This window comes from Physella acuta, unplaced genomic scaffold (assembly GCF_028476545.2).
Source record: "Physella acuta isolate Inbredline_101_S28 unplaced genomic scaffold, ASM2847654v3 ptg000041l, whole genome shotgun sequence".
Classification (NCBI taxonomy): domain Eukaryota; kingdom Metazoa; phylum Mollusca; class Gastropoda; family Physidae; genus Physella; species Physella acuta.
Window position 1 is genome coordinate 19,055 of NW_026731561.1, and position 20,452 is coordinate 39,506.

The 20,452-nt window shown below is 30.7% G+C and overlaps 1 protein-coding gene across 1 annotated transcript; it reads right to left on the reverse strand.

The window, feature by feature from the left end:
• Nucleotides 1–28: 28 nt before the first annotated feature.
• Nucleotides 29–18,733, reverse strand: LOC131943998 (uncharacterized). Its single transcript, XM_059304432.1, has 19 exons — nt 18,573–18,733; nt 17,117–17,219; nt 16,729–16,767; nt 16,471–16,527; nt 16,156–16,233; nt 11,728–11,855; nt 11,384–11,464; nt 11,136–11,210; nt 10,881–10,962; nt 9,720–9,890; nt 9,216–9,311; nt 8,574–8,712; nt 7,635–7,806; nt 7,285–7,451; nt 6,019–6,180; nt 5,838–5,898; nt 3,110–3,268; nt 2,219–2,439; nt 29–36 (listed from the first exon to the last, which is right to left on the reverse strand). The coding sequence occupies exons 1-19, from the start codon at nt 18,731–18,733 to the stop codon at nt 29–31; spliced, it is 2,160 nt and encodes a 719-aa protein (XP_059160415.1).
• Nucleotides 18,734–20,452: the final 1,719 nt, after the last annotated feature.

Below are 20,452 nucleotides of genomic sequence, written 5' to 3' on the forward strand. Positions count from 1 at the left end.
AAAAGATGGTACATAAGCAAAGAAATGGCTACCATCCTATAAACACAAGAAATAATATAATGTACACTAATGACAAAAAACAAACATTGAAGTGAGACTGAGCTTTCAAATAAAGTTTGATACCTGTACAACTGAGCCTATAACACCTGACTTTAAAAAAAAAAACTGACCAAACTCACAGAGGAACCAAAGACACATACCAGGTCAACAAAAACACCACAGACTCATCCAACCTATTTACTCTTACATTTCCCACTCTCACAAACATCCTTAAGGGTTAAACATTATCTTCCAGTATAACATTGATGTAAATCTAAAGTCCTCGTCACAAAAAATATAAACTAATAGAATGGTTAACATTCTATATGCACCAGTGGATCTTAACCCTTTTGAGAGTACCAAACCGACCTGTTTCAGATGCGCATTAACCTAACCCTTCTTAAGGGTTATTTCTTCCACGCTGACAAAATCCAATCATGATTCTGATGTTTGTCTTCACCTCCGTCAAAAACTATAATAAAACTATGATAAAACCATAATAAAACTATGATAAAACAATAACAAAACTATAATAAAACTATAATAAAACAATAATAAAACAATAATAAAACAATGATAAAACTATAATAAAACAATAATAAAACAATGATAAAACTATGATAAAACTATGATAAAACTATATTAAAACTATAATAAAACTATAATAAACAATAATAAAACTATAATAAAACAATAATAAAACTATAATAAAACTATAATAAAACTATAATAAAACTATAATAAAACTATAATAAAACTATAATAAAACTATAATAAAACTATAATAAAACTATAATAAAACAATAATAAAACAATAATAAAACTATAATAAAACTATAATAAAGCAATAATAAAACAATAATAAAACAATAATAAAACTATAATAAAATATAATAAAACTATAATAAAACTATAATAGCTGAGACCAAAACACAGAGATCGTTACCAGTCTTGAAATATGAAGGGCCAGGACAAACATACAAATCTACTGTATAATGAAATGGGGTGGTGGTGGACCTGGCACACTGATCAGACCGTACATCTTAAACTGTTGCTGATTCCACTTAACTTAATGGCTACCTTACACAGGTATAATAATGGAGGTTCATAGAAACAGATTAGGTTTGACCACAGAAACAGATGCACTCACTCATACTGTGGATTGGATAGAGGTGTACATTTCAGTATTTAACAAAAAGTTATATAAAATTGTAATAACAATAAATTATTATTTTTAAAAAGATTCTCATATTTAGTGAAATAAAATTTAGCAATGATCAGTCTTTATGCAATTATACTAAACAAATGCCTGTTCAAATCTATAAATCTTTGAACTTCAAACTGACAGAATAAAATGTGACTTTAAAAACAATAGTTTAAAATTATTTTGAGCATTTTTTCAACAAATTATTTAAACAGTCAGGGGTGTAAGGCACGGGGGACATTTCTTGTACATTGTCAGGTGACTTTTCAGAACTTTCTTCATCAGATGACTGGTGTGTTTCTATTCCCTTGTATGCTGACTGCAGTGTGTCACCACCAAAACTTTGTAGTGTGTCTCCACCAAAATGTTGTGTGTCACCACCAAAATGTTGTTGTGTGTCACCACCAAAACTTTGTGTGTCACCACTGAAATGTTGTTGTGTGTCACCACCAAAACTTTGTTGTGTCTCACCACCAAAATGTTGTTGTGTGTCACCACCAAAATGTTGTTGTGTGTCACCACCAAAATGTTGTTGTGTCTCACCACCAAAATGTTGTTGTGTGTCACCACCAAAATGTTGTTGTGTGTCACCACCAAAACTTTGTTGTGTGTCACCACCAAAATGTTGTTGTGTGTCACCACCAAAATGTTGTTGTGTGTCACCACCAAAATGTTGTTGTGTGTCACCACCAAAACTTTGTTGTGTCTCACCACCAAAATGTTGTTGTGTGTCACCACCAAAATGTTGTTGTGTGTCACCACCAAAATGTTGTTGTGTGTCACCACCAAAATGTTGTTGTGTGTCACCACCAAAACTTTGTTGTGTCTCACCACCAAAATGTTGTTGTGTGTCACCACCAAAATGTTGTTGTGTGTCACCACCAAAACTTTGTTGTGTCTCACCACCAAAATGTTGTTGTGTGTCACCACCAAAATGTTGTTGTGTGTCACCACCAAAACTTTGTTGTGTCTCACCACCAAAATGTTGTTGTGTGTCACCACCAAAATGTTGTTGTGTGTCACCACCAAAACTTTGTTGTGTCTCACCACCAAAATGTTGTTGTGTGTCACCACCAAAATGTTGTTGTGTGTCACCATTAAAACTTGGTTGTGTGTCCATATCTCTATCAAAAGATTGCTGTGACTCTAGCTTGCCTATTCCTGAGTGCATATTCACCATTCCATCTTGATGGCTGCTTTTGAAAAAAAAAGAATTTTTAAAGTAGAGCACTGACATAAGGCTTAAAATTTAACAATAAGTGGGACAGTGTGGTTGTGTGATAGATCTTACAACTGCTGTGGGTGGGACAGTGTGGTTTTTTGACAAGTAAACAAAGGCATGTATGCCGAGGTCATTGAAATAGATCAACTCTATTTCATCTACCCCATGTGACTTGGGCACAAATGGGAAAAGATGATGAATTAAAAATGGGGGACTGATGTCAAAACAGATTATATATTTCTTGCTATTAACACAACAGCATTTCAAATGTAAAAAAAAAGTATTTCTAGCTAGTAATGGGATGGCCTAGAGTTCAAAAAAAAAAAAAGTATTTCTAGCTAGTAATGGGATGGCCTAGAGTTCAAAAACAAAAAAAGTAATTGTAGCTAGTAATGGGATGGCCTAGAGTTCAAAAACAAAAAAAAGTATTTGTAGCTAGTAATGGGATGGCCTAGAGTTCAAAAACAAAAAAAGTATTTCTAGCTAGTAATGGGATGGTTTGGAGTTCAAAAACAAAGTTCAAAACCCTTGGAGAAGAGGTAGATAAAATGTTTGCTGAGGATGCTTCTTTTTATATACGTTTGTGAACAGCTCTTTTTAATAGTGCTATTTTAATTCACAATTACAATAAAAATGTACTATACCATTTGATATCAAGATTTAATTCTTTAACTGAATTTCCATTCAAATGTTTAGAAGTCTCTTCCTGCATTTTTGCAACCTTTCTTGGAATCCCAGAATCCTCCACTGATTCTTTAACCTCAACATTTAAATCCATTGATTTCATCTTTTCTTCAACTCCCCTGTAAGTAACAATATAACTGCAATTATAATGGGGCAGCTAAAGTAAAGTAGTAAAAAGAAACCAAGTAAACTTCATCCCCAAATCATCATTGAGTTTAAAAAAAAATAAAAAAAAATTAAAATCAATTAGCATAGACCAATACTGAAAAATAAAAGATCCTAAAACTTTTTAAATTAGATCTATATACTTAAATATATATATAAAACTAGTTTGTTTTAATTAATTTTCTTGAGTTTTGTGATAAATATTAAAATATGTATACAATTTAAAGGGGAAAATTAATTTCCATTTGTCTACAAGAAATTTTACTCAAATATTAGAGGTATGAACAATTTAACTACTGTGAAATAATAAAATCTTTTTAACTTAATTATAGTAATGATTTCCAAAAAAACTTCACAATGTCTAACAAATAAGTTCCTACCTTTGTAGGTAATTGTGTAGTTAAACAGAATTGAACAAACATAATTTATAGTAATTAGTAAGTACCCTAGTTAAAGAAATAGATGAAATGATTCATGAAAGCAATCATGTAAGTACCCTAGTTAAAGAAATAGATGAAATGATTCATGAAAGCAATCATGTAAGTACCCTAGTTAAAGAAATAGATGAAATGATTCATGAAAGCAATCATGTAAGTACCCTAGTTAAAGAAATAGATGAAATGATTCATGAAAGCAATCATGTAAGTACCCTAGTTAAAGAAATAGATGAAATGATTCATGAAAGCAATCATGTAAGTACCCTAGTTAAAGAAATAGATGAAATGATTCATGAAAGCAATCATGTAAGTACCCTAGTTAAAGAAATAGATGAAATGATTCATGAAAGCAATCATGTAAGTACCCTAGTTAAAGAAATAGATGAAATGATTCATGAAAGCAATCATGTAAGTACCCTAGTTAAAGAAATAGATGAAATGATTCATGAAAGCAATCATGTAAGTACCCTAGTTAAAGAAATAGATGAAATGATTCATGAAAGCAATCATGTAAGTACCCTAGTTAAAGAAATAGATGAAATGATTCATGAAAGCAATCATGTAAGTACCCTAGTTAAAGAAATAGATGAAATGATTCATGAAAGCAATCATGTAAGTACCCTAGTTAAAGAAATAGATGAAATGATTCATGAAAGCAATCATGTAAGTACCCTAGTTAAAGAAATAGATGAAATGATTCATGAAAGCAATCATGTAAGTACCCTAGTTAAAGAAATAGATGAAATGATTCATGAAAGCAATCATGTAAGTACCCTAGTTAAAGAAATAGATGAAATGATTCATGAAAGCAATCATGTAAGTACCCTAGTTAAAGAAATAGATGAAATGATTCATGAAAGCAATCATAGTTAAAGAAATAGATGAAATGATTCATGAAAGCAATCATGTAAGTACCCTAGTTAAAGAAATAGATGAAATGATTCATGAAAGCAATCATGTAAGTACCCTAGTTAAAGAAATAGATGAAATGATTCATGAAAGCAATCATGTAAGTACCCTAGTTAAAGAAATAGATGAAATGATTCATGAAAGCAATCATGTAAGTACCCTAGTTAAAGAAATAGATGAAATGATTCATGAAAGCAATCATGTAAGTACCCTAGTTAAAGAAATAGATGAAATGATTCATGAAAGCAATCATGTAAGTACCCTAGTTAAAGAAATAGATGAAATGATTCATGAAAGCAATCATGTAAGTACCCTAGTTAAAGAAATAGATGAAATGATTCATGAAAGCAATCATGTAAGTACCCTAGTTAAAGAAATAGATGAAATGATTCATGAAAGCAATCATGTAAGTACCCTAGTTAAAGAAATAGATGAAATGATTCATGAAAGCAATCATGTAAGTACCCTAGTTAAAGAAATAGATGAAATGATTCATGAAAGCAATCATGTAAGTACCCTAGTTAAAGAAATAGATGAAATGATTCATGAAAGCAATCATGTAAGTACCATAGTTAAAGAAATAGATGAAATGATTCATGAAAGCAATCATGTAAGTACCCTAGTTAAAGAAATAGATGAAATGATTCATGAAAGCAATCATGTAAGTACCCTAGTTAAAGAAATAGATGAAATGATTCATGAAAGCAATCATGTAAGTACCCTAGTTAAAGAAATAGATGAAATGATTCATGAAAGCAATCATGTAAGTACCCTAGTTAAAGAAATAGATGAAATGATTCATGAAAGCAATCATGTAAGTACCCTAGTTAAAGAAATAGATGAAATGATTCATGAAAGCAATCATGTAAGTACCCTAGTTAAAGAAATAGATGAAATGATTCATGAAAGCAATCATGTAAGTACCCTAGTTAAAGAAATAGATGAAATGATTCATGAAAGCAATCATGTAAGTACCCTAGTTAAAGAAATAGATGAAATGATTCATGAAAGCAATCATGTAAGTACCCTAGTTAAAGAAATAGATGAAATGATTCATGAAAGCAATCATGTAAGTACCATAGTTAAAGAAATAGATGAAATGATTCATGAAAGCAATCATGTAAGTACCCTAGTTAAAGAAATAGTTGAAATGATTCATGAAAGCAAACATACTTACAAAACAACTGTTTGTTCTATGTAACAAGTTCTGTATCTATTAGTCTTCCTTGTATCTTCAACTGGAATAAAAAGATTCTTAAAAATGTTTTACATACAGAGAGAATATTAGTCTAAGTTTATCACAAGCTTTAATATTGGCTCATTAAATTATTTAAATTGCATTCATATTGTGGCCATACCTTGAATGTTTCTCTTCAGTACTGACAGAGGTACACAGCAGAGTTGAGTGGTATTAAGTAAAATGGTTTTCACAAGGGGCTCCCCAGCATTGCTTCTTAAAGAATTCAGGTATGTATAGATGTCTTTTACCTCATCAGCATTTTTATCAAAAGAATATAGCTCTACAGAGGAAGACAAGTCAAGTTTCAAATGTTAAAACATTCATGTCAAAAACAACCATTTTGATATAGATATTACACATGAATTTATATATATATATAAATATATAAAGCAAAGTGGTTATATGCTGGTTAGGGCACTTTCGATGCCACAGGGGGCTTTTAATTTGGCAGGTGGTCACTTCAGGAAAATAGAACAAGGGAGCAAACTCTAATCAACCACATAGTCCACGACAAGTGGGTGAAAACTGAATGTGACAGATCAGTACCTTATATGAGCAGCTATATATTGAAAAAAAATCCCCATTAAAACTCCTGATAAATCCTGAGGATGTAGAGCGACCACGTGGAGTAAAAAAAAAATTGAGGAAACCCAGGATGCCATTAGATCTAACCAGAAGTTGTATTTTCTTAAATAAACTGTAAACTTTTGAGAAAAATTAGGCAATTTCTCAAAAAGTATTTTTTAGATTTAGCTAATTTTTTTGTATTGAACATGGTAATTCACTTGGGAAAACGGGAAAACTATCAGTCAGCTTCTACAAGCTCACTGAGGACTAAAACTGCAAGTGAAATACTGTGCCTCTATATTAAAAAAATTCCCCACCTGAAAACCCTCGGATAATTTCAGAAGTTGCAGAACAACCTCCAGAGGTAAAAAAAAACAACTGTGTTACCTTCAGGAAAAATCAGTATTTCCTTATATAAACTTTGTTAATTTTTTGTGAAAAAAAAAACTAGGCGACAGATCATATTAAGCCTATGTGTAAGGGGGGTTAGCTTCTAAAGTAATAATTTTTTAATGGATATCATAATAATTTTGAGGCAAAAAAAAGAATGATATTTAGTCTTCATTAAGTATTCAAACACATCAGCTACATAAACAATAAATTAAATAATAAATAGCACCAAACAATTAAAGCTCTACTCTAATTTTTAACATACATTGGATTTTTAATGTATTGAAAAAGTGACATGGATTTAGACTGAACTTTCATACTTTGAAAATATGAAAAATATAAATGACATACAATTTCAAAAAGTAGCTTAAATTAAGACAGTTTACTTTTTATTTTAGCTACTGTACATAAAATAAAACAAAATTACCTTTTCCTGAAAATGATGCATTGACATGAACACATAAAGAAGCATATGGCTTTTTTGAAACTTTACTTGAAATATGATTTTGAGAAATTCGAATGACAGCAGTGCCTGGTTCTTGAGAACTAAGTAAGTTTTTTACTTCTTCAAATGAGGAGATGCTCCAGATAATCCTATTGAATGGAATAAAAGTTCATACATTCTGTTGAATTAAAATCTATAAAGATATATAATTTAATTAAATATTAGAAATGAAAATTAAAATAAAAAGATAAAATACAGTTTTTCATGAACAAATATTCAGCTATAGTTTTTCAAATGCAATAAGACTGCAGTTTTTTTTAATTTATACCAACCCATGTTTTAGAAGATCTTTCAGCTCAAATTCAAAATAAATAAATGAATTCATTGCTGCAACACACCAGCTATACATAGAGAAATCATTTTCCTTTTTTCTTCTTTTTTGCTTAGGCATTTTTGATTGAATGAAAGAATTAATTTCTATTTCATTTGCTCCTTTGCACAAAGCTGGAAAATAAAAAAAAATAAAGATCTAAATTTTTTAAAATACTTGCAAGTATTTATTACATTTTATACATATTTAACATAGAATTTGGACAAATATGTTTAAAAATGATTATTGCTTAAAATGTCTTTAGTTAAATTAAAAAAAAATTCTTTTACTAGGATTAGTTCACAAATAATCTTTAACAGTTGTAGTCGCAAACATTTTTAATTCTTTCAGGTTTAATAGCTTCAGTGTTTGATAGCTCAAAAAAAATTAAAACAAAGTAATTAAACTATCCTAGAGACCTCTATGTGTAGTGGTCAGTGTTGCATAAAATAAAGATGATCAGATAGAGCTGAACCTCATTAAAAAAACACCTAAAAAAACAACCCCAAAAATACAATATGTCCGGTAGTCTGGTAGGAGAAAGCAAATTGATCAAAATGAGAAATGTGCAAAAGTGTGCAAAATCCCATCAACTTAAAATTTTTGGTAATTAATTAGAAAAACTCATTTATTTATAAAAAATATGACAAATCAATTTTTAAAGTGGTTGATTCAATCCAATAGTAAAGATGTTGAAATGTTTCCTTTAGCTTGGAGCTTGTTTTGAAGAATGACCTTAGTACAAGGTTTACTTTACATTGTGTTTTATGAATAAGAATATTCCAACAGATGAAATTAGATATAATAAAAATGTAAGCTTCTATATATTATAATTATCACAACTACAATCAGGCACCACAACCATAGTTTCTGAAAAATAATTTTTAAATAATTTTCTTACATGTTAACATTTCCTTGTAGGTGTCTTTATTTCTTTCTGTAAAGCATTTTTGCAGTCCCTTGACTTTAAGTTGTGAAAAGAACATTGCTGATAGTTCTTCAACTGACAAGTTACTCGGGCTTCTAAAGTTTATTTCACCCTGAATATTACACGAATAATAGTTACTTTACCGCCTTTACACATTAGGACAATATTGAAAGTGTGTTATAAATTTTGAAAATCAAAATATAAATGCACATCAACTTTCTCTACATTTGATTAAAGACACCTTGACCTTGATGCACATTATTAACAATGGAAGAAGAGGGGCTAATGTGGTGGGGGTATCAACAGCCTCAAGACCTTGTGTTGACAATGCTGATCTGACAATGGGACCAGAACACTTGATGAGCAACATCAGAAAATGAATCATAATGCTACAGGAGATTTACGCTTCTTTTTAACAAGAATTGCACAGTATTACATTATTACACTTATTGAAATAAATACAAGACAATTAAAGGAAGATGCTAAAAAATCCAACACCAAATTAAAAAAAAGACTGAAAATGTCTGTGTCAATCAGTGAAAAACAATTTCTACAAAACAACATTTAGTTTTTTTAACCAAAACAAAAAAAAAGCTGTTTTAAAAGAAATCTTACTGGCTTTTTGTTAGCCCAAATGTACCACTGAACTGCTCCAGTATAGGGCCACTGCTGAGCAGTTCCTGTCATCACAGCAAAAGGGTGCGTCCAACACTACAATACAAATGATAGAATAAAATTAGTGTTTACTATAAATGAATAAAATAGTATACAGTACAGTATACGATTTCCAATTACTACCACACACAGAAGCTAGAATTGTCTATTCGAATGGCTCAAGTTTTTATAACTTGTGTTACAGTGGATTCATTTTATTGAATGCCCAAGTCTGGGTTACATAAAACTAATCAAATCTTACATGTATTTATCAGAAGCTAAATCAATGAATAATTGTAAGAGCTATGCCCCTAGAAACAACATACATTTCACAAAATAGTTTTTTTAGAGCTTAATAGCTTTGACGAAGAAACTAATTCATGGAAGAATATATTTTGAGTATTAATTTTTTAATGATAGTATGTATTAGTACTAATCAAGAATGTCATTAGTGAAGTTAATTACCTTGTATGTACCAAAATCAAATTTAATTGTAAATAGTATCCTCCTTAAGTGGCAAAATTCTTTCTTGGCGTTTCTTTTGACACCTTTTTTTAAATCAGCCAAAGTTACTTTAAATTTCACTAGTGATCCCATTGAATCACAAATGATGTTTTCTGTGAACTCACACTTGCACTAGTAGAATAAAATTTTTTTTTAAAATCTTGTTAAGACTTGCTTTGTATAATGTGTTAATTAAATTCATTGACTGTGTTTTATTATTTGTATCTGCATAATATAATACTGCAGAAAGCCCAGCACATTTCAAAAATTCTGTAGTTTAGTTTAACTCTCAAGTATATTCATGGCTACAGTATAAATTATAATTATACATTTGCCCCTGTATAAATTATTTGATTTAAGATTATAAGATTTGTGACAAGAGTGGTTTTTAGGTCCTGTGATTTTATCAGGAAAAACCTACTTTCAATAGTGCATAAGTGTTTTGGTCTTTCTTATAATTTATTTCTTAAAATTGGCATTAAGAGAGAAAAGAATCAACTGTTATAAGCTTTTTTTATTTAGTTCACAATATCTGTTTGTTTGTTAGCTTTTTGTGGGTTTGTGGCAAATCTTGTAACTCAATTTTACCCACTTCTAATGCTCCAATTTTGTTCTAGCTTTCTAGATACATTAGTCTGTGATGACAATGAAAGAATAACTAATTAGACTTTGTAATTAAAATTTAATTAAAAGATTACTAAATTCAACACTAAAAGGGGAGATAACAAGATTTAATACTAGTAATTGCTCAATCATCCACCTGTTGATAGTCAACTGTTTTCATGGCTGACTGGTTTTTTGCCTCAGCGCTAAAAAAGGGCAGATCATTGTTTTTAAGGGATTGCAATCTACTGGTAGGGTTTTAAAGCAAATATTTTTTGTTGTATGTGTTTTTAAAAATTATTTAGAACTAAATTACTAAATTGCTTTGTTAAATAAAATAATTGATTGCTACAATATGTAAGAGATCTCATGAGTGTCTAATGTTGTATTTGCTTATTTTCAAAGCATTGAAAAGCTTATTATTGTGATACAGATCTTGGATTTTAAAAATATTTGTTATATATTTTAAAATGTAACTGGTAGAAAATGTAATTTTGAAAGGTATGTTTATATTTTTACCTTTTCTTCTGCTTTATCATTTTGTTCATAGGTTGCAATTACGTTTTTTACATTAGACATTGTACAATCTCGCCCATAAATTCTAAAGAGAGAAAAAATCAGCAGCATAAATACTTTATATAAGGTACAAGTAAAGTTAGTTATAAATATAATAGGTTTTCTGTTTCAATAAATGATAATAGTATCAAATAAATAGATTTTATTTGAACTCATAATTCAACTTAATTTATTCCATTGAACACATGGTATACAAACCTTAATGAAACATCTACAATGTTGCAATTTTTTTTTAGTAGTACACAAGGTTTCTGGCTTTCAACTGTCCAACCACTATAAAAAAAATGATTTAATGGCTTATCTGATTAATTCAATATACCAAACATTTCCAGTGTGTACTGGGCAGTGATAAACTAAACCAATACTACACAAAAAATACACAGAATCCCATATAATGACAGATTTGCATCTGAGAATGCAAGTAAATTAGATGTGATTCAACTTACTATTCAATTATTTTCTCCCTCAGTTTGGGTAGAACTTCTAATGAGGGAGAAAGCTCAATCAGTTCCCAGCAGTTTTTAAAGCTAATATTGGAGAAAGAAAATAATACATAAGCAAAATGAATAACTGAAAACAAAATACTTCTATTAAATTGTATGATGTATAAATAAAAAGAAATAATACTTCTATTAGTCTGTACAAACATAAGGGAATTAAAATATTAAATTTCTACTAATCTGAACTAAAAAGAAAGAATAAATGACAAATGTAGGTGATGAAACTAGTTTAAACATCCTTACACTGGCGGCTATAGACTATAGATACTATAGAAACAAAAGAACCTTACATGCAGTGAATTTTTTCCTTTAGCTGAGTTAAGTCACTACGTTTAACTTCCAGCTCAGCATATACCAAAGCTTCATGGCGTTTTAAGTCATTCATTGTGTCCTCTAGGGTAGATAAATTAGCGTCCTGCTTTAAAAAAAAAGAAAGAAATTTATTTTTTATTACAATTCTAGTAAATACCTTATATACTAGATTTTAAACCAAAATTGTCAAATTCAAATTTATTCAAATTTATTCAAACAACGGTTACAATTGTAGGCACAAAGGCCTTTTTTCACATTGGCCGTTTAAACAAATAAAGCAATTCAATAACACATAGCAGTAACACATAGCACTGAAAATGTGGAATAAAGAAACAATGGTACATAGCTATCATACATAATGAGATAAAAAAGAGAATATAATAGATGAATGAGAATTGTTACAATGAGTCAGTTAGGTCATGAAATAATTTTAGTTTTAATTTAGATTTGAATATATTTTCAGATCTAGATAGCTTTATTTTATTAGGAAGATTGTTCCACGAATTAGAACCAGAGTAGGCGAAGCTATGTTTTTGGAAAAAGGTTGAATAAGGGAATGGTAAATTGAGACGACGATTTAATTTTATGTTAAAAGAAAATAGATCTGATAAGTAAGAGGGGGCTGTTTCGTGGAATATTTTATATAAGAAAATTGATTTAGTATATATTATCTTTTTATTTAATGGAAGTATTTTAGTTGTAAGAAAAGAATCCATACTACTAGACAAGCCAGTAACCAGTTTTATTGCCCTTTTTTGTAAAGAAAGAAGAGGACGCTGCTTAGATATAAAGCTGCCGCTCCACACTACAGAAGCATAATCCAACCTGGATTGAATAAAAGCCTCATAAAAAACCAGCCTGCTCCTATAGTTGAGAAAGTTCTTTATCCTTGCTAACTGAAAGGTTGTCTTTAATAAGGACATTCTTAGAAAATGAATATGGTCAGACCAAGTGAGGTTGTGATCTATAAACAATCCTAGGCATTTGTAACTGTCTACCTGTTCAATGTTTGAATTGTCTATAGTAATGTTTAATGCGGTGGATGGAAGACGAAGGCGTTTCTGATGAGTTGTAATAAACATTGACTTGGTTTTATCGGGGTGAAGTTTCATTTTGTTAAATTTTGTCCAAGTTGCAAGCTGATTGGCACATGTTTGAAGTTTGTAACTGAGTGACTCAGCACTGTCTGCAAAGACATGCAAAGAAGTATCATCAGCGAACATCTCGCACTGACCAGCGTCAATATGTAATGGAAGATCATTAATGTATAAAGAAAAAAGTAAAGGACCTAAGATTGAGCCCTGTGGAACCCCTATATTAACATATTTCTGTGAAGAGATGGTATTAAGGTGAAAAACGCGTTGAGATCGGTTAGATAAAAAGGAGTGAAGTAACCTAACTGTAAAGTCGTGGAATTTGTATGGAATTAGTTTTTTAAGAAGTATGGTGTGATCAATAGAATCAAAGGCTTTTCTGAAATCGACAAACAGCGAGCCACAGAGTAGGTTTTTGTTAATATTTATAAGCCAGTTTTCATTCATCTTAATCAGAGCAGTGTGACAAGAATGAAACTTTCTAAACCCAGACTGATTACTATGGAAAAGCTTGAACTTTTCTAGGTAATATGAAATGCATTTGTTTATATGTATTTCTAGTGGCTTGGAGAGGGAAGAAAGTATAGAAATTGGCCTGTAGTTATTAGCATCTTGGATGTTACCTTTTTTGTGTAGTGGTATAACCTTAGCATGCTTAAAATGTGTCGGGTAATAATGCTTGGCAATACAGAGGTTATAGACATAGGTTAAAACTTCGGAAATTATTGGAGCTGAAATCTTCAATACATTATTAGAAATATCATCAAACGAAGTTGTTGAAGACGGTTTAAGAGATCTTAGGCTAACATAAACTTCATGAACAGTCAGAAGCGGAATGATCAGCTCTGTCCTACCACGGTGAGCAGAATTACAAAAATTTTTAAGCTCCTCACTGATTGTGTAATCAGCATCTGTGTTGAGCGCTACAGATGATATAAAATGATTGTTAAAGTCATCAGCAGATATCTGGCAATGTCCAGCTGTATTACATGTGCGTTTTTTTCTAATTATTTGATTTATAGCAGTCCAGATAGATTTGGAATTAGGTTTGCCTGACAGCAGCTTATTAAAATACTCCTTCTTCGACCTACGCACGAGCAGTTTGACATAATTTTGCTGCCTACAAAAGTCCTCAGAAGTTCCATAACGTTTAAGCCAGTCTCTTTTATTAATTGCAGATTCGATATTGTTGTTAAACCAAGAAGGTTTGTATGTAGTCTTAACTCTTTTAGAGATTTTAGGAATATGTTTGTCATATATAGTATAGAAAATACGCAGCCATTCAGAAATGGCAAGATCGGGACAATTATAATTGTATACATTGCAGAAGGGGGCAGCCAATAAATCCGAAAGAAAAAGATTTTCATTAAATTTTCTAAAAGAGCGATAACTTATAGTTATGTGTTGCCGCGAAGGTACACATAATCTTTTTGTCGAAAAAGTACAACAAACAGGGAAGTGATCACTAACACCACAAGAGGGAACACAGACCTCTATTAGGTTGCAGTCAGGTGATGCGTATATGTGGTCAATTATTGTACTAGATTTATCATTTACCCTGGTAGCCGTGTGCACAAATTGTTTAAGATTCAAAGAATCAATAATATCTTGCCAATATCCTTGAGGTTTTAATAAATTTATATTAAAATCTCCCAATATGATATATTCATTGTTAGTAGATAAAACGGTATCCATCATGGAGCAAAAACGATCATACCAATCCATGTTTTCACAGGGATTTCTATAAAGGAAGCAAATTAAAATTGCCGGATGGTGTTTGCTTTTTTCGAGTTCAATCCAAATACAAAGGCTGCCACTTAAATGATTAAATACAAAAATTAGTAGGCATTTTAATTACATAAGCTCACAAAATATGAATATGGCTGAAAAATAGTGTTGAAAGGAAATTCTAACTTTGGTGTTGAAGATTTAAACTTATTATAGTCAATATTTTAAGCAATAAAATTTAAAATCTATTATTCCAACAGTAAGTTTCATTAAAAAAAAACTAGGCTTACATAAAAATTAATTTGTTTGCACTTTAGATGTGTGTAAGTAGTAAGTAGTAAGTAAAGTACCCTTTCAAACATGCAGGTCCATGGGGCAGGCAGAGCAGAGTCAATTCTTTCAGAGGCCTCAACATTAAAAGGGATAGTGTGGTCAGCACTGTGCCCAACAGACTTTACTTTACCTAACGTGATTCAGGTTAACATATGAGATGGGTGGACTCAGGGATGTGTTTTTACTGACATGAATCCAGAATTTGAACTTGAGACTTTCAGGTGAGCCATTGTATGCTCTACCATCCAACCACACCATCCTACACTCAATGTATGTACCTCATGAATTTTTTTTTATATGTGGGTAATTATCTTCTTTTTTTGTGTCAATTGTTATTTACTTTATTTCTGTTGACAGAAGCATTTATCTTTATTTAAGAAACAGCCAATTTCAAAGTCCAAATGAAGAAAGTAAAGCTATAATAATTTAAATATAAAAGATATAATAAAAACACACTGTAAGTGCAAAACCTGGCATTTGGCATTCTACAGAAAGTATAAGATAAATTGTAGACAGTCTATAATCTATATGATGCCAAACAGGGGACCTTACACACTGAAGACTAAGTTTATCCTTTATGAAATTTTTGCATATGACAACTACAGAATAATTTCAGTTGTTTAATTGTCTAATTTATCTACTGGCATTGACAGCAATAATAACTTTTTTTCCTTAAAACTCTGTCTCCAAAAAATCCCATAAATCCAAAACAGGTGAAAACCAAGGCCAAGGCAATTATAAATAAAAGTAAAAGACAGTATAATGACTATAAAAAGGAAAAAAAAACTTTATAACATACCTCCGTTATCAAGACACCTTAGACTGATATTATTTTTGGTGTTTCATTAACACTTTACAGTATTGTTAGTTTTGTCTGAATAGCATTAACAAGCACTATAACTAAATCAACAATGTGTCAATATACATTTTTCGCTTGACAAAGAGAGACATGAGTTCTCCAATAGCATTGCCCATGTTAGCAAAAAGGCCCCTGATCACAAATGTTAACACAAACTAAAAATGTGGTTTTGTACATTTGTCTTTAAAGTGGCAGTAAAAAAAATTAAAAATAACTAAAGCTGATAAAAATCAGAACTTGATATTTATGGAATCAATGTTATAAAAATTTACATATGCAAAGAATTTAAGGCAATTTATCTGAGCTCTGGCATAATTCACAAGTGTCCATGACAAAGATTAGTCTTTGATCAAGGAACTCATGCTTAAGAAGAAATAATAATAAACTGATACCTGTAAAGAGTCTTTAAATTTGGAATGAAGCTCTTCCAAAGTGTGTAAATGGTCAACAAAGGTATCATTTTCAGTGCACTGGAAAATATCATTTGCTAAAATAAATTTAGTTTTTAAGAGCTGTATTTGTTTGCTATTCAACTTTACATCTTCAGAAAAAATATTTAAATGGTTATTACATTTTAACCTGATCACATTAATTTTGTTTATTATAAAAAAAAATAATTTTAAAATATGTAAACTGCTACGTTAAAAAGTGTGGATGGATTGTGGAATAGGGTTATGAGTGTTAATAGAACAATAAAAAATATTTACCACTGTGTGGCTATTATCTTCAGAAATAAGTGGGAGTGTAGCTTCTGCATCAGATACCTATTGAATGTATAGAAGCACACAATTTCAAATCTACTCTTTATGTTAAAAGATATTTCTAAAACAAAAAATTCTAATATCACCACTTTTAAGTGCATTTCTTTTTCACCTCAAGCAGTGAGAAATTAACTTTAGCAGAAAAAACACTTTTCTAATGTAGACTACCACTCGTGGTCAATTTAAATATTTTAATTGTCTTACATCATTCTCTGTATCTTCAACTTTGCCCATTCTCATTTTCTGTTTTAAAAAAAAAACTCTATTAAGCATTTTAAATAATGTATTCTCCCAGCAATAAAATTACTCTTAATTTATCAATTGCTAGAAAAGATTTGTTGTTTTAGGCATGTGGTTAAATACAATAGCTAATATTTATTATGTTTATTTAAATGCAATTACATGTTACAATAAGTAAATTATTTAAATTACAGTTTTAAAGATGCAAAAATGTAATACTTTTCAAATTATGCCACAAACAAAAAGAACTTATTTTTTATGCTATTGTTTTATTTCATTTTATTCACAAAAATCAAATTTAACTTCTGCAACCTCCACTCAACATGATCTCTTCAACTCAACATAAACTCACACGCATTTGATCACAGTCAGCTTTGGCTCCGTTCCCCAAGTCACAAAATGTTTGTAAAAAGCGCAAGAATCTATCATCCTGATGCATATCTTTCAGTGATAACCTGTGTTTAAAAACTAAAATATCAGAGACAGATCAGCTTTATTCTTTTATCATTTTGTATGATTGTGTTAGTGTATAACACATTATTTGTTAGTGTCAGGTGTTTTAAAAGATTTCAATCGTCAGAATTAAATATGACATTAAAATATTAAATTTGTTGATACCACATGCATGATATTACTGGATAGTAGAGTACTCTAAGAGAAAAATTTGGAAAGTATGTATCAAATGAATTCATGTAAAGTTAATATGTCGAGACTGGCTAAATTGTAATAAAAGTAAAAAAGTTTGAACGTTAATGAATAGATAGAGGCCTCTTTTTCCTCTATCAAAATAATAAAAACCTAATAGATGTAAAAAAAAAAAAAAACCTAAAAAAGGCTTCCTTTTAATATTAAACACTATGAACAAAAGTGACTTTCATTCAGTTTTGACAGATTTTTCAACTTTCCCTGAGCAAACTACTATTTTTCCAACGTCTATGACGGAATATTTGTTTATAAAATTTTAAAATGTATAGGCTTTATCAGGCGGTGGTCACTCATTTTTTTGTGATTTATCCAATGTGATGTCAATTATAGTCTGACGTCATTTCATGGGTCGATACAATATTTCATTACCATGCCATGCATGGAAGTGGTCTAGACCACTAACATTCTTTGAAAGATTTGGCTGCTATTTCCTGAAAAAAATTTTTGTTTAGAGAAATAAAGTTATAGGTCAGTTGACTGCCTTTTGAAAATTTCCTAAGCCAACTGCTAGGCTTTGGAGACTTGGGGGTCATCCATAAATGATGTCACCCTTTTTTTGACGATTTTTACCTCCCCCCTCCCCTCCGTCACACATAGTCACAAAAAGCCAGACCCCCCCCCCCCCCCCCCCCAAAAAAAAAATGACATCACACCTCAGCCTACAATCCCTCTCAAAATTGCAGTTGAATTTTTTTTAAACCGATATTTTTCCAAAATCCTGTCTTAACTGTCAAAATAGAGTATTTTAATCAATTCCTATGACAATTTTTTAAAACAGTTTCTAAAACGCAAAATAATGTCTAAAATTTGTTTTCTAACATTGCTTTTATTTAATGCAAAAGTGTGACGTCACACCATCTGACCCCCCCCCCCCCCTCATCACACACCGTCACAAAATTACGGACCCCTCCCCCCCTTCCCCCCTACGGATGTGACATCGTTTATGGACGGCCCCTTGAGAGAACCATCTATGACTCAACTAAATTTCTTGAATTGTTCAGCACCATTGTGTTTTTCTGGAAACTTTGCTTCATACAGGCCTATATAGATTGTGGTCTAAGACAGATTGTTTTATGACTATCTTGGCTGAAAATTGTTCATACCTTTTAATATCCTGCACATCAGACAAATTAAATTTTTTCAAAATAGGCTCTAAAAGTTTTCCGCCATCATCAAAAGCATGCATCCATTCTTTTAAAAGCTGTGAATTATGTGTAACTGCATTGTAATTGTAGGTTGAATTTGTTAATTCATGTGTTTCCATCTTGGAATTACTGTTGCTGAAATAAATTTTAAAAAATGGACTAGTATAAAATTGGGAATTTTTTTTTTTTTAAATAAGTTGAATAAATTAAGTAGATTTCTAGTGACCAAAGCTTAGTGTTTATTAATGTATTATTAGGTATGTTAGACCTAGGACATAAATCAGATTATTACAATTTGCCCTTAATTTCCTAAGAAGACATAGAGTAGTAATCTTGTTTAAAATTTGACTTGGCACATCATTCATAAAATGACAGAAAAGCTGAGCTGACTCATAGGATTCACGATTGAATTTTGTTAGTGCGGATGATAGAACTATTTTAGGAAGGGTTAGGTGAATGTGCATATTTAACTGGTATGGTTGAGTACCTCCAAAAAGATTAAGAGCCACCAGTCTCAAGTCTGATGGTTTTTGTGTTTTATATAGAGAGAAAACCAATGGAGACAGTATATACAAAAAACATTAAAAAGTATAGATACACATTGCTGAATATGTCTATTACAGTGGTATTATAACAATACTACTAATACATCCATTGATAACATCACATACAGAGGGGAGGGTTATTATTTTATGTATTGATGAACTGGGGATACCTATTTAGAACTCTGTAACGTCACCATTTCAGGTGTGGAATAGGGCCTAACATGATGTTGCTAGGTTGGGGTGGGAGGACAAAAATCATCTAACATGTTCACATCTATTCTATTTTGTCTAGCTAAGAGTATACAGTGTTGTAACTGAGGTGCATTCTTCAGTTATGACGTAAATGAATGGTTGTTCAATCAAATTTTTCATGGAAATGACTTGTATCCTCTTTTTTGTGTTTGCTTTGAAAATCTATTTTGTAATCTCTAAAATAAAACGCAAGGGCCATAAAATGCATGGCAGCATGGTTCAGCCCGCTTTTCTGCTTGTTGTTTGGCAAAAGCACCAGGATTAAAAATGTTCTATAACTTTATCATTGAACACCATTTCAGCTTAACAGACTCTTCTTCTGCCAAGGTAAAATGTCTCTGTATCACATAATCATAAAGATCTTGATCTTACAACTTTGAAAAAAAAAATTTAAATGATAATTTTATTTTGTTGCTTATTTATTGACTATTGAGTAGCTGATCATCCCTCTAATTCTCTGTAAAATTTATCCTTCTGTAATAATGGACACAACCAAGGCCCATTAAATATATTAAAAATCATGTATGATGTTATTAAAATGAATATGGTATGGTCCATGGTTTAAAAAATTGGATAGTTTTGTTTTTATCAAATATTGCTAAAAATTGGATGTGTGTGTTTGATTACAGGCCTATAGAATATAGATAGATCATAGGATTTTATAGGCCTGGTAGATCTAGATCAAGCAATACCTATGTACTATGTAATACTGCTAATACTAATATACTATATGTAGTATATAATATACTAGGCATTCTGCCTAGCTTCACTTAGGTTTACAAAAAACTTTTGAGAATTTAAATAATTAATTAATTTGTGATTGGCTGTAATGTGGAGTGCTTAGGGCCTGAGTTTAAATAGTCTAAGTAATTTCATGTCATGCCAACTTTGTTAAAGGATTCGCAAACTTATTACTCGCAAGGTTATTAGAACTGCAAAGGCTTCCTTAATATTATACATCAATTTTTATATTAAATTCACTTTCGCATTAAATTTTTACAATTCAACTACAATAAACTGCTTAATTTATAATGAAATATC